The sequence below is a fragment of the Haliotis cracherodii genome, unplaced genomic scaffold (assembly GCF_022045235.1).
Source record: "Haliotis cracherodii isolate W230 unplaced genomic scaffold, xgHalCrac1.p SCAF_2, whole genome shotgun sequence".
Taxonomy (NCBI): Eukaryota; Metazoa; Mollusca; class Gastropoda; order Lepetellida; family Haliotidae; genus Haliotis; species Haliotis cracherodii.
Window position 1 is genome coordinate 32,585,003 of NW_027266275.1, and position 15,120 is coordinate 32,600,122.

The 15,120-nt window shown below is 40.2% G+C and overlaps 1 protein-coding gene across 1 annotated transcript in view; it reads left to right on the plus strand.

The window, feature by feature from the left end:
* Positions 1-15,120, plus strand: part of LOC139467576 (uncharacterized) — a 48,951-nt gene that overhangs the window by 13,193 nt on the left and 20,638 nt on the right. Inside the window, exons 12-13 of the mRNA XM_071249113.1 lie at positions 1,034-1,241; positions 4,855-5,022. Coding sequence (XP_071105214.1) covers positions 1,034-1,241; positions 4,855-5,022 — 376 coding nt within the window. The remainder of the gene's footprint in view (positions 1-1,033; positions 1,242-4,854; positions 5,023-15,120) is intronic.

A 15,120-nucleotide genomic window follows, 5' to 3' on the forward strand; every position in this document is an offset into this window, starting at 1 on the left:
ACAGCGACTTTGGTGTTTTGACTAATCGGACACCTATTCCCCAAGATAAAGGGGCAAAAGAAAGTATACCGAGCTTGTTTTTCATGGAATTGGAAATTGAAAGAACTGATGTTAACTTTGATCATATCTAACCATCACTCATTCCTGCAACATTTTGTGAAAAGAATTTTGGGTGATTTTGGGTAAAAATGCATAGGTTCAATGGAGGCTCGGCTAAGAATGAATTCCATACAATGTTTATGATTTTCAAAGATAGGAAGTCTAAGATACCCATCAGCAGTTGTGTGCTATGCGATTTCTTTTTTAATTTTTGAAAGTTTTTAATCAAATTATATTGTTGAAAAATATAAGCATGTATAAATATAGAAAAATTCTTTAAGTGAGTAAGCGCTAGTACAGTTCATTTTTGTATATATTGTCGCTAACTTAAAATATACTGAAGGAAACGAATGAGGGAACAATGAAAAATATAGAGAAATAAGCTTTACGATAAATTGTACAAGATTTAAACGTATTTACCCGTATTTGAATAATGATGACTCCCTCATTAGAATCCTACCCCGGAAATGACGGACAATTCCATTTTGTGCACAGGTGGGTATTTCCCGGATATTCTCACTTCGATAATCTGTATCTTGTCTCCCAATACCGATTGTCATATCTCTCCCGCTTTGGGATGCGATTATTCATTCATTGCGTTTATCTGCGTTGTCCAGCTACATCTATGGGGAACAACTCACTAGACACTCCACTCTCAAAAATAACGTCGTCATATATACGATGTCATCAAGCTGCGAGCGCATGTTCGAATCTCCAGAAATGAAGTCATGATAGAACAATGTTTTTTCTTGAAATAAAACGCTTCGTTCTTCATTGTTCTTTGCGATTTATCGAGCAGCACCTATTATATATTATATTATATCAACTGTGAGGTATAGTTTCTGTGGATCCTCAGTTTATGTTTGTTAACCGTTGGTAACTTCTGAGTGTCCAGAGAGGAATATGTTTATACCCCACTGTCATTTTCATCCAGGTGACGCCTGCCTGGGGAGACCCGTACAATGAGCCGTATGACAGGTCCAAAGAGTCCATGTACCAGATGTGGGCAGATTGGTCCCCCTGCTCCAGATCCTGTGGTGGGGGATACAGGAAGAGGGACAGGGGATGTGTACATACCGTCAATGCCACGTGTTGTGGGGAAATCAGTCAGATACAGTTCTGTAACACCGCCCAATGCCCAGGTACATTCGGAGAGCGGCTTTTTGAAGTCGGTATTGTTCAACACATATTACCGTATTCGACGTAATAAGTGCCCGAGGCAATATTTGTTAATATATTGGCTAGTGAACAATCCCAATTAGCACCCTTCCGATTGATCAATGTACACAAGACTTATTTATTCGTGTATAATACGCACTCGTGTGTTATATGCACCCTTAATTAAGGGCAATTAAATTCTGGAAAAATATATCTTTCGTGTATCATTTTGTATCATTTCAGGCTGTCAGCATAAACGACGAACTTTACGATCTTTCATCAAAAATTATATTCTAATAAAAGTCCCCTAGTTCTAATTTTGAGAGCGCCCTGGGCGGTTATTACGTCGGATACGGTATCACTACCAGAGATCAAACTTTTTGTAAAAATATTCCCACAAAAGAGCCCAGACAAGTATGATTTGTTGAGCTAACTTTGTTAAAGCCTTTGACGGAAGCTGAAACATAATTTCTGAAATAAATATACTGAGCCAAGTTAAAAACTTCACATTTTTAAAACTAATCCCATATATGATATAGAACAGACAAATGTATCAGAGAAGGTAATTTTTAATCATTAATGTCCAAAGAAGGATTTTAATTAACGGTGGTAACCATAATTTGTAGTTTAGATCATAAGTCCCAAGCACGAGAATCTGATGGCACACAAGTTCAGTAGCGTGTATAACCACCATGTGCGTTGACAACTGCCACACAACGCCTCCGCATGGACCTTGTGATGCTTGTGAACACATGATTGGGAAGACGACGCCATTGTTGCTGCAAAATGGTGCCAAGATCTTGCAAATTCTGTGGTTGGTTCTGGAGAGTGCGCAGACTTCTGCCAAGAGCATCCCATACGTGTTCGATGGGATTGAGGTCGGGAGACCTTGACGGCCAGTCCATGACGTTGACTCCCGCATTCTGAAGGAAATTCTTGTCAAAATTGCTGTGTGGGGTCTGGCATTGTCGTGTTGGAAGATCAAACCGGGTCCATGTGCTGCCATAAAAGGCAGAAGTTCTGGTGCCAGTACCTGGTCGCGGTAAACAGCAGCGTTGAGGTTGCCACGGATGACAAGAAGCCTGGAACGTGCATTGCCACAAAAAGCACCCCACACCATGCCCCTTCCGCCTCGAAATCTGTCAACTTCCTGTACACAACACTGGGCGTAACGTTCATGACGGCGCCTCCACACCCTCGCCCTACCATCAGTAAATCGAAGATTAAATCGGGATTCATCACTAAAGACAACTTGATTCCAATTCCTCATCGTAAGTGTCGCTCGTAAGTGTCGCTGTGCCCACAATTGACCTTGACGTCTGTGTAATTGAGTCAGAATCGGCCCGCAGTATGGCCGTCGTGCTTGAAGGTGAGCAGTCCTCAGACGGTTTCGAACAGTTTGCGCATTCAGTCTACCCCTAAACAGTTCATTTCTGGTTGATGTAGCCGTCAAAAATCGGTTACGGAGGTGACGTAAGACAATCTGACGATCCTCTGCATGTGACGTCACACGTGGTCGACCTGGCCGAGGGCGATCAGCGGTGGTACCCGTTTGCTGTGGACGCGTCTGTAAATCATAAACAGTCCGTCGACTACAACCCATCGTTCTTGCGACTTCAGCTACGGACGTTCCCGTCTGCAACATGCCGGTGGTATGTTCACGTTGCACTTTTGAAAGGCGTGGCATGACAAATGGCCGTAAAGACTTTTGTTTTCTTGTGTTTTTCTTTTTTTTGTTAATGACTTCTAACAAGTATGGCTGAAAACACGTGCGGTATTATGGCCACGTGACCAGTTGCACGTGAAAATACACTTTTGCCACTATAGTGCTGTGCACATGATTTTGATCGATTCACTTGCACAAAAACTGGTGTTATCTGAAGACAATACGTGGCCATTACTGTCTAAATACACAATAAGGGCCCACAATGATAACTGGTCAAAATGTTTAGGATTGTGAAGTTTTTAATTTGGTTCAGTATATGTTTACTCAAGCATTTAATTTAGAATACTCTGGAAAAAATATATGTATTGTCCACCTAGCGCATTTCTTCCTGAAACCCTTCTCTGAGATAAACGGTCAACTCTTTGTTAGTTAACGGTTTGTACAGTAACAATATTTTATTATAGATATATATAGCGCCAAAGGCTCGGCACTAGTACCATGCCTTCACTCGGAACAGGACCCGTGAAGACCCGGGGTAGAATAGGTCTTCGGCAACCCATGCTTTCCGTAAAAGACGACTATGCTTGTCGTAAGAGGCGACTAACGGGATGGGGTGGTCAGGATCAACTTGGTTGATGCATGTCATCGTATCCCTATTGCGTGGATCGATTGTCAAGATGTTAATCACTGGATTGTCTGGTCCAGACTTGAATATTTACAGACTGCCGTCAAACAGCTGGAATATTGCTGAGGGCAGCGTTAAACAACAAATAAGTAAAGAAACAACACTCGGAACAGATAATCCGTAATTCCGGATAGTTCGAGACCGCCTCCGTGGTCTAGTGGTAGAGCGTCCGCCCGGGGGAGCGGAAGGTCGTGGGTTCGATCCCCGGCCGCGTCATACCAAAAGACGTGAAAAGATTGTACTTGTTACCCTGTCTGGAGTTCGGCATTAAGACAGTTTATTCAGTATTTTAGGCATCAAGGCCCATAGTACAATGCAGATTGGATATTAACATTGTCACGTGATGTACATGATCAGATTTTAAATCAAGTTACACATTCCTCATTTTAAAGACGTTTTAAGAATACAGGCGCTAAAACAAGGACTGGTCAGCTCGGAGTCAGTGTACTGTGAGTGGGGTATCCATGTAAAACTGCGGCGCGGTATCTCAGTGGGCTAGCGCTATGAATCGGCATCAGCTCGGACTAATACAAGCAGCAACACGTACACACACACACACACAAATACACACAATAATCAATAATCTTGGACGCGACGTTAAACCCCACTCCACATCGCCTCATAGTTCGTTGTTTTTCTCTCTAATCATGACAGTGTTTAAACTTTCATATCTATATGTCTAAATTTGTTTATTCGTTTCAACCTCTCTGAAACTTACTATCAGTGATTACATGCTGTAAATAAATTACGATATACCCGAGGCAGTGGCGTTAACTGACTATAACAGTCCAATTTCCACTGTATATTTATAGTCAGTTAACCTTTAGCCGTTAAATATCGGCCCCTTTTTGTGCCACGGATCACCCCGCTGGATAAATGTACCTTTGTGCGCTGTGGATATTTATAGTTCACTTCTACATCTCCGATTGGCTACAAATCATTAATATTTTTTTAAAAATGAAACCTGCATAAGTTCTGTTCATTATTCACTCTCCTCTAAATACATATTCATCAATTCAACGAAAGTTAATGCTGGATAAGGAATCCAGTTCGAAACCAAAAGTCTGAATTAAACTTTTTTTGTGGATCGCCATCTTGTTTTCCAAAAACTGTCACCGCGCACATTGACACAATTCAAAAGGTATATTTAAAACCCCCTCTAGTGACATATAGAAAAGCTGCTAATAGACGCATGAGGCGATACAGTAACTGCAGCTAATGAATACAAGTTATATTGTTTCAACAGAGAAGGGTGGTTGGAGTGACTGGATGCAGTGGTCAACCTGTGACGTTACATGTGGCCAAGGATCCCGCCGTCGTTTTCGTCGTTGTGATAACCCATTACCTGCCAATGGTGGTCCTTGTTTAGGAGAAGATGGCTCTGTAAGACACTGTAGGAATGCTCCTTGTCAAGGTTGGTCACTTGTCAGTACAGAGCCCTGTGGTAAAGTTGAACTCCCAGTTGTTTGAAGGGGCGTTCACACGGTGCAACTTGTTGTATGCAATTAGTTGTGCGAACTGAAGTTGGCGAGTTGCATAAAACTCGGATCTCGCGATATCTCTGACCAAAAGCTTGTGATTCACTACATTGCCTCTGGAATCCTGGTTTATTTTCAGACGCATGCTTTTTTTTAAATCAACCCTGTGCCAGAACTGGGTCGTGCGGTACTGGGCCAACCTCTGACATTGCAATGTAACGGAGTTGTATATTATTGAATGTTTAACCCACTGGTGGAAAATTAAAGACAGGTTTAAAAAGCAAAAAGTGCTAAATGTTCTCCAAGTTTCTGTTTTGCTGGCGAAAAAGCCTCTAAAATATGTAGCCAAATTTGGTCGTCCATAGATAAAGTACAGTGCGACGAAGTGTTTTATACGACAGTTTTATGTAAACTGTGAGCGAACAAAATACTGTCTTACATCCGAACAACATCATGACAGATATATTAGAATTGTACGATTATGTATAATGTGACACATTCGATACGAAAACGGACTTGTTGTATGTGGCGAAAAGCAAGTTTGCGCTATGATGTCAAAAAACGAGGGAGAGGTCTTCATGTACAAAGACAAAAAGGGGCATAACTCCGCAATGCTCAACTGAAAGCCGCTGTAATGTCGGAGGTGAGCAATGCTATGGCTCAGGACAATATATTCTAGCATATTTTTTGTTTGTGTGTATCTACAAAGCTCCCATGCATACAACTCTCGACATCCGTTCCTTTTTCTCGGACATAAATTGATTGTCATCCAAACTGTCCAGGGTCCACTTGCACAGAACAATCTTAGTTACAATCGATCTTACGCGGCTACAATCAACTTTACTATTACCATACAATTGCCCTATTCCACTTGCACAAACCCATCTTAACGCGATTGTAAGACGGCTTGGATTGAACTTAACTAAGATTGAAATCTTCAATGGTTGAGGTATGAATATCTTAAAGTAGACTCCTGTCTACGGTTGTCTGCAAGCGCGCAATTCTTGCTGCGCATACAACGTGTGGAACCGGTAAGGACATACAACATGTACCTCCCTCCATCCCACCTTGCACAGTTGAAAGGTCCCAATTATTTTAAGGAAACTATAACTAGAATATTGGCATATAGAGAATCTCACCCTCGTGTCTTTTGATATCAAATATATCAACACTTGTTGATAAAAGTGGAAAAATTCCGAGGCTTGCAGACGACTTAGGTTTTATCCTTCTAGTCCGGCAGAATGTTGACATGACCTTGCAATTTAGGTCCCACAGTTGTTTTTGCATGATTTCATTTGTTAAATTGTATGGATAAAAGAGTGCTTTGACAATATCCATAAAAGTATTTTAACTCATTGTTTCAATGAATATATAAATATAATGCATGAGTTGGAAATAACATAAACCCATGACTGAATTGTTTGATTTATGGATTGTATGTTACTTACAATACTATCAGATGAAGAACATGCATCATACAAATCCTTATCCAGGATAATCAGTCAGGTCCAATTCTTGAATCAATTTAAGTCACAATATTCACGAGAGAGTCATAGCCAAAGTCTGTTTGAGTCTATTGACACATCAGATCAGTCACATCAGTCACTTTCATCTAACACACTCTGTGCAGTTCTGGTGTGCTGGTTATAACAATCATCACATCCTTCACATTCACAGAACATTGTACATGGAAGTCGAGCAACAGCACATCCACACTTAGCTGAGGCGCAGTTTTCACAGCTACATTTCAACAGTTTGAGAATGTAGTCAGGAGCTGATGGCGTTCTGGTGGCAGCAGCACTGGAAGCAAAGTCTGGTTGAGGGTGTCTTTCATCCAGCCATGCTTGAGAGGATCTAGAGTCGGAGGGTCTTCATCTAAAGCATGTTTCCAGATGCAGGTTTGCAGATGAGCCCTCAATGCATTCTGTTCAAATGCCTCCTGAGTAGGTGGCAATGACATGATCTTCATAGATGAGAGAGCATTTCTTCTTCCACCTTTTGATTTCCATACTTTGAAACGTAGCTCATGCATTGTAGATGCAGTGTGACCATAACATGATGATGGAAATAACATGGATTCTTCTGTTATTTCTTTAGAGGTCCCCAACATGATGAAGATTACAATTACCTTTCAACAATTTGACAGCAGTAGATTTTCCAACACCCCAGCACTGAGCCACTGTGTCACAGCCTGTGAGAGCATGAGCTGCAAGAATTTTGGGAACAATAGCAGAGTGTTTCTCAACTGTGGCTTTGATGTCAATGCACTTCTTGTTGACAGATGATGTTGACTCCATGCATAGCTGACACGTTAATTGTTGGTATAGGTAGAAATGCAGTAGCAGCACAAACACATCAGTGTCGTCACACACCACTGTGATAGATGCATTGGCAACTGACTCTGCAACAGTTATCACCTGCTGAATGATAATAACATCAGCCTCTTCATGGGTTGTCTTGAGATCTTGTCGATGAATCACTAAACCATTGTTGACCTCCACAGGTACTGAGGAACTTCCAGTTAATACTAGCTTGTGTGAGCAGACTTTCAACGATTCTCTCATCTCTTGCAGATAATCTACTACTAGATCTATCAGTTGAACTTTGTTTGAAGTAACTGTGAGTAGAATCTTCTGTGGTGGGAGGGGCATGGACAGAGAAATCTTGTGTTGTCGGTTGGCTTCTTTGTCCCGTGATGATCTTGTGACACCTTTGATGCTGTATTCAAAGTACCTGTCAAATACAAGGTACACATCAGCGTCTTTCAGTTTCCTCATTACATATGAAGCAACATTGTCAATGAAATCTTTTACTTTTCCATCTTTCGGCCAGTGAATCACCCATAGCATTGCAGAACCATCAATGATAATGCTTTTTTGGTCCGAGGGGAGGCTTTCTGACAATTCAACCTGCAATTGATTCCTCAAAGTAGCTTTGTTTGTGGCTGTTCTCATGACACCTGCATCTGTAAACATAGAAGTAGGCACTGGTGCCAACTCAAACTTTAAGACCTCAGAAATGTTGATGTCTCTTCCTGAGGCCTGAAGTCCAATGATTCTGGAGTAGATCAGATTTGTGTCATATAACGTGGCAGATCCAATCTGAACATGATTCTTCAAGACAGCCATAGTCTTTATCTTCTTTGACAAGGGCCTATGAAATCCATCTGGCCATGACCTTTCAAATTTCTCCATTTCTTTCTGACCCACTGCCAATGCCTTATCAACATTCACAGTACTGTCTGCAAATCTGCCACTCACAACCTGCAAAAGTTTATCAGTAGGGAGTAGGGAGTAGTGGATCACTTGACTCTTGCAGCTTCTGTCGAATGTTTTCCCGATCTTTTGCATCTGCTGCAATTCGGCCTTTCATTTCTTCTTTGTGAACTTGATTTGTTGATTTGTCCTGGTTCGTCATGTCATAGATATCATTTGACAAAACACTGCAAATATGAAGACTCAAGGCCCATGTCTTCAGAGTGTTTGGCTTTAAGGTGATGCCAATGATGCCATCTGGACCCTTTCCATATTTCATGAAAGTAGTTTCAATCATCATGTCTGTCCATATTCCATTCCAAGTACCAGGTGTATGACGCGTGACGGGTTCCCCTTTGAGAAACTTCTCAAGTAGTTCTGGATTTAGATCTTCTGCTGTTCTAAGATAATAGAGGCCCAAACAAACATAGTTCTGATGTCCAGCAGCAAAGAAATATGGCATCATCAGTTTCACTGCAAGCAAATGGAGTGGCCAATCAGCCTCTTTTTCAGCTCGGAAAAACTGTAGCATCAGCAAAACTGGTTTGATTAGCATATCGAACCACAGTTGCGTTGTTCTGGCATGTCTTGCTCTGCCTTCCAAGATGTTCAATAAGTCTTCTGGCTTGGATACTTCTGTTATCACATTCCTTAACAGTTCTTCAACAAGAATTCTTAACGCTCGTAAGTTTTGAGGGTATCTTTTTCCTGACATCATGTTTGCTACACTTCCGAAAGTTTCATCAACAACCAACTTAAGGGTGTCTGTGGCAGTTTCACGGAAAACAAGAATACTGGCTATTCCATTTCCTCTTAGAATAATCAGTTCATCAGCAAAGCACCTTGATATTTCTTCAATAAACTGTCTTTTTTAAAGCATGACCCCTCCACTCTCTAGGTACTGATTGTATACTTCTGTGGAATTTCTAATTTGTTTCCGATCAACACTCATTGATCTGATCACATAATAGAGTGATTCATCTGAAATTGATTTGTTTCCATTCAGTTTTGAAGTAGCTAATTGTACAGATTTAGGGGCCATAAAATTTGTTCTACATTTGTCATGATATCTTGCATCTGCAGCATGAAGATCACTTATGGCACCATCTACTCTAAGTCGAACTTCATCTCCCCACTTATCCTGGCGTATATCGCATGTCCCAAGAATTATATTCTTGAATGATCTTTGGCCATCATCTGCAGTTCTGCAAAGAAGAGATCTCTTCCATCGTCCAGGATTTCTAGTCTTTTTCAATTTCACATGGGTTCCCACAGAATAAGCAATGTTTTAGAAAGTTAAAGTCAGTGCTTGAAACTGAACAACGCCTTCTCTTTTTGGATGGTTCTGGCAGGCATTTATCTGAACAAGATTTTGAAAGTCTTTTAAGGTGGGTCTTTGATGTGTAAGTAGAAACACAGTTTTTGTGGTAAAATAATTCATTAACATCAGAAGAAGATTTCTGGTCTTGCTAGCATCAATGATAGATATGATACATTGACTAGTTGAATTAGCTGTCAGCTTCTGATTTGGGTTATTACAACAGCCAATCAGCTGGAATAAACATTCAGCACCCGACTGAAATTGAAGAAAGAAAGGATTCATTATTTCTCTTAAAATATGCAAAAATATTAATGATATATTGAAAGGTAGTTGAATAGCAAAATATTAACTATAATGTTTCAAAAAGTTTAAAATTCAAATAAATATGAAATTGATTTATGGAATTGTAGCCACTGACAGAAATACATCAATTATTTAACATATTTCCAGTGCACCTGTAGCAATAATCAATATTGCATTTGATGAAAATTATGTAACATTTCATTTGAATCATTTAGGGCTCATATTGCCAAATACGTTTTTTTTTTGTCCTTTTTAGGTTGATATCAAACATAATAGTTCTCAGGAAAATAGTATCTACAAATCAAACCCTTTCAATTTATTTTAGTAATCAATTTAGAGACTAAAAAAATAAAATCTCTTTACTTGCATAGTCAATAGAGACCCTATGGCAGTATGATAAGTGGTTTGGAAAGTAGTATATACAGTTTTCATCAAACTATCAATTCAAGTGAATGGAGACATTATTTCCATGAGATATTTTGCATACAGTTTGCAAACATGAATATATTGATGCATATATAAATAGTTGTTATATATTTCAACAACAAATAAAGTTTAATGCAGATTTTGATAGCATTGGTATGCCTAGCCTAGCAGACGACACTTCACTAGTTTGCATTTTGATCTGAATTATTTTTCCCACTTATCTCTCTTTCAATTACTCTGCATTACTGCAATGTCAATGTCATAAATCAGTTGGACAACAAAAATAACTTACCATTGTGCCATATTATTCGTGAAAATGAGGTAGAAAATGAGTAACTAATGTAAACAGTCTGTACAGGAAGTACTCCATTTTGTGCTACTTACCGAACAACTTATTTTGCCTCCATACGGTCCTCTGCTGGCGATTGAGATTCCAAGGGTATATTTTAAAACACATTTTAATAAAAATTCTCAAGGGTGCCAAGTTGGCATCCAGTTGTTTCTTGATCTACATATCTTTAACTTATAAAATCAGCAATAAAACACTGTGGGACCTCAAATGCAAGGTTAGCATTGAAAATTGCTTTTAGCTACTAGACTATTCCCTTGATAAGGTATGTTGTTTCAGACTTCCTTCAGCATTGAGACGGGTGGGAATAGTACTTTTAGCTATCGACTCGATAGTTATGTGGTTCACTATCGCAATTAACGATATTTCTAACGTTAAATCTGTGGTGCGGTCCCCCTGTTGTAGTAGTGTTGATTCGAATCATAAAATTGAACAAATTAAAGAGGCAGTGAACGGAAAGCAGATTATTAATGTGAAACAAGCCCTGTCTTGCACGCCCTTTTGTCAGGGACTACAACGATCTTTGCTACTTAAGATTGGTCCGTTTCGATTGTAGCTTACAATGATCTTAGCCTACAATCTCTTTGTGCAAGTGGATGGCGATTGTAGCCGAAGCCTAAGATCGCGATCTTAAGGATTTACAATAATTGTAGCGCTAAGATCACTGTGTGCAAGTGGACCCTGAAGACTTATTTTATTTTTTGTGATAAAATAGAAGAATGACCTATAAAAATCCTGAAAGTGTCCTAAGGCCAGTTGGGAGCCGCCAGTTGAAACCGATAATTTAGTAATTCCTCAATTCTTCCAACGATTATCAACCGATGCATATTCCCAATAATCCGAGCTAATGTATGCAAAATGTTGACGGATGAATCTCTCCGAATAGAAGTAAATGTTATAGCATGTAAAACTAGAAGTTTGCTTTGCTTACATTTTCAAATGAGAAGGCCCACTGGTAGGTTTCAGAGCACAGGGTTTGGTTTCACATATACTGAACAACAAAAGTTCCTGTGACATTGAATAAGATTTAATGCAAAGTTATGTTTTTTACCAAATCTGAAACAATTTCGGTTTGCAACAGATAAAAGACTCCTGCAAATGGTTTAATTTGCCATACTGACTTCAGAAATTGCGTGATTTCATAAAAAAAACCATGAACATGCCAAAATGTCAATTTACACATCCATAGCGTGTGTGTCCACCTCTGGTTGCGATGCAAGCAACACATCTTTGTTTCATGGAATGGACCAGGCGTCGCACAATGTCCTGTGGGATATCTGTCCATATCTGCTGGAGCATGTTTCGAAGTTCCTGGAGTGTCTGTGGTTGATGTCGGAGGTGCCGACCCATCTCATCCCACATGTGCTCGATTGGTGAGAGATCAGGGGAGCGAGCCGGCCAGGGGATGACATTCACGTTGTTTCGTTGAAGAGAATCTTGAACAAGTCAAGCAATATGAGGCCAGGCGTTGTCACGTTGAAAGGTAATACCTGGGCCATGACGACGCAAAAACGGAAGAGCAACAGGGCCGATGATCTCGTCGCGGTAGCGCTGTCCATTGAGATTTCGCTCTACCTCTATCAAACGGGTCTTCTGTCTTTCTGTAATCCCACCCCATACCATAACGCTGCCGCCCCCGAACCGGTCTTCTTCCATGACACAATGATTGACGTAACGTTCACCCTGACGTCGGTACAATCGAATCCGTCCATCACTGTGGTTGAGGTGAAAACGAGATTCGTTAGTGAATAGATCTTGTCCACACTGCATGGCCGTCCAGCGTAGACGCTGTTTGCACCACTGTATACGTGCTTGGCGGTGGTTTCCTGTCAAAATGGGACGTCTGACGGGTCTTCTGGCGACAATCCCCTCACATATGAGGCGACGACGTACGGTTTGTGAAAATATTCGTCGAAGGCTTGGGATGCTTCTTTGCAGTCACTGTTGCTGGATGGAATCGATTTCGTAGGCGTGTTGTTCGAATCCAGTTATCTTGTCGATTATTGGTTACGCGTGGCCTGCCACTCCGGGGATGGTCTCTGACTGCATTCGTCTGTTGCCAACGTTGCCATAAACTCCAAATGGTGTTTCTGTGGACGTTAAATTGTCTTGCAACATCACGTTGACTCGATCCTGCTGAAAGCATACCAATGTCTTGCAGACGCTCATTTTCGGACAGGCGTGGCATTTCGTAATATTGAATAATTGCGTAATTGTATTGTTTTTCTGAGTGGTTGTTGTCAGAACGATGCCAAACAATGCATATGGAATCCCGTTAACGCACATGTTTTTTATACACATTCTTGGGTAGTGAAATGCATGGGGCTTGCATAAAAGTCAACTTTAGCATGGAATGCATGCTTTTCTGTAGCAGTTGCGTTTTTGTGACTTGATTCCATACATGTACTACAATATTGAAAACCAATATTGGTGTCACAGGAACTTTTGTTGTTGGGTATATGAATGAAATCAATATTTCGGTTGATTTTATTTGGACCGTTTGTATTAATGACTTTGGCAATATGTCAAGTGATTGTTAATGGTCTGATGAATTCAGGGATGTATGTATTGTAGCTGAGTGTGAAATACATGTGATGTGACAGGCATCTCCACTGACGCGAAAAGAATCGTGATTTTGCAACACTATCCATCGCATTCCATTCGTGACCAACTCGTGTTATTCCGGGACAAGCCGAATAGCGACTCGTGCCCCTCTGGTGGCCATTTTTGCGACCGGGTTCCGTCTTTGCGCAAACGGGCATACCTAAAACAATTGTCAACTCTTTGCGTAATGGTTCACATATATTTCCCTATATATTGTATATATTTCAGATGCAAGTTACAGCACATCGGGAGATGCGGAATTATACAGTATGATTGAACACATTTAACTGTGTCTTGGGTATATTTTAAGATGCAAGACATATATAAAATCAAAAATTATTTCCGAGGGATTCTTTGACGACGAACTTGAAATCATACGCGCATTCTGATTGGTTTGTCGTATTTTCGCACATAACATTCATCGATAGGGGGACGAGTCTTCTTGCAGGTTACGGAAAGGGGCGAGTGGTGACGAATGTATCCATCGTTCGAGGTTCGGCTCAAGAGTCTTTGCGTTTCGAATATAGGGTTATTGGAGTCTTTTCCGAATGCTTATTGGTGTTTTGGACAAAGTGCTCTGTAATTGTACTTCTCATGTAGCTATATTATTTGAATAAATGATATTTAAAACGGGGAATTGGTAAAATGCGGAAATGGTAATATTTTCGTTGTACACTATTTTCAGATGTCGTTTTTTGTTCATATGCTTTGCCTAAACTAGTTGTTAATGGCATCACATGATAGATGCCTTCCCCCAGAATCCAAAACTGTGACGTGTATTTTGGTGTATGATGTATTTTAAGTTTTAGAAACGTATTATTGACCTGGTGTATGATGTATTTTAAGTTTTAGAAACGTATTATTGACCTAGTCTGATCTTTGTCAACACTACAGTGTTCAGTCACATTGCCTGTCGTTTCAAATAACACTATGAACAGTTTTACTCAGAGAATAAGACCGATGCAAATGTCAAAGTATATAATTTTTTAAGGGTTATCCTATATACCTACTTTATTGACTGGTGACACTTCGGATACCGAAAAGCAGAACTTACCGACGTGAATCGGAGTCGCCATTTTTGTTTACAAATTGACGTGTAAATGTCACGTGATTTTCATACGCGTTTTAATTGGCTGCGTTCATACAACTTGTCTTATCAAAATAGAGCATGTCCTATTTCGTACTACGTCAAACGTTGGACCGACTTGCCTGTTTAGAGATGTAATGTGTTGCATGCAACAAATTGTATACAACTAGTTGTACCGTGTGAATGCCCCATAACATACAGAAGGTGGAAAACTGTACCTGTAGATGTTTGGGGGACATTTCTTAGTATTTGGCGAATGGCAAAGTAGACACAATTAATATACAGTAAACTACGGTTATAACGAACTCAAAGGGACCACTAACTTTAGTTCGTTATAACCGTAGTTCGTTATCAGCATATATACAGTATAACAATAGCAAATAGTTTGGACAATCAGTTTGTTATAAGCGTGTTCGTTATGAACGTACTTTACTGTATAACAATTTCTTTTCTTTACTGTAATGGCGACGTTTTGGTACAGATCCTTATACCGTTGTCAAGCAAGGCTGAATAATTTTTGTTTGTTTATTGTTTAACGCCGCACTCTGACGGATGTCTGTAAATAATCGAGTCTGGACCAGACATGTATCAACCAAGTCAGCGAGCCTGACCACCCCGATCCCGTTCGTCGCCTCTCACGACATTCATAGTCGCCTTTTACTGCAAGCATTGGTTACTGAAGACCTATGG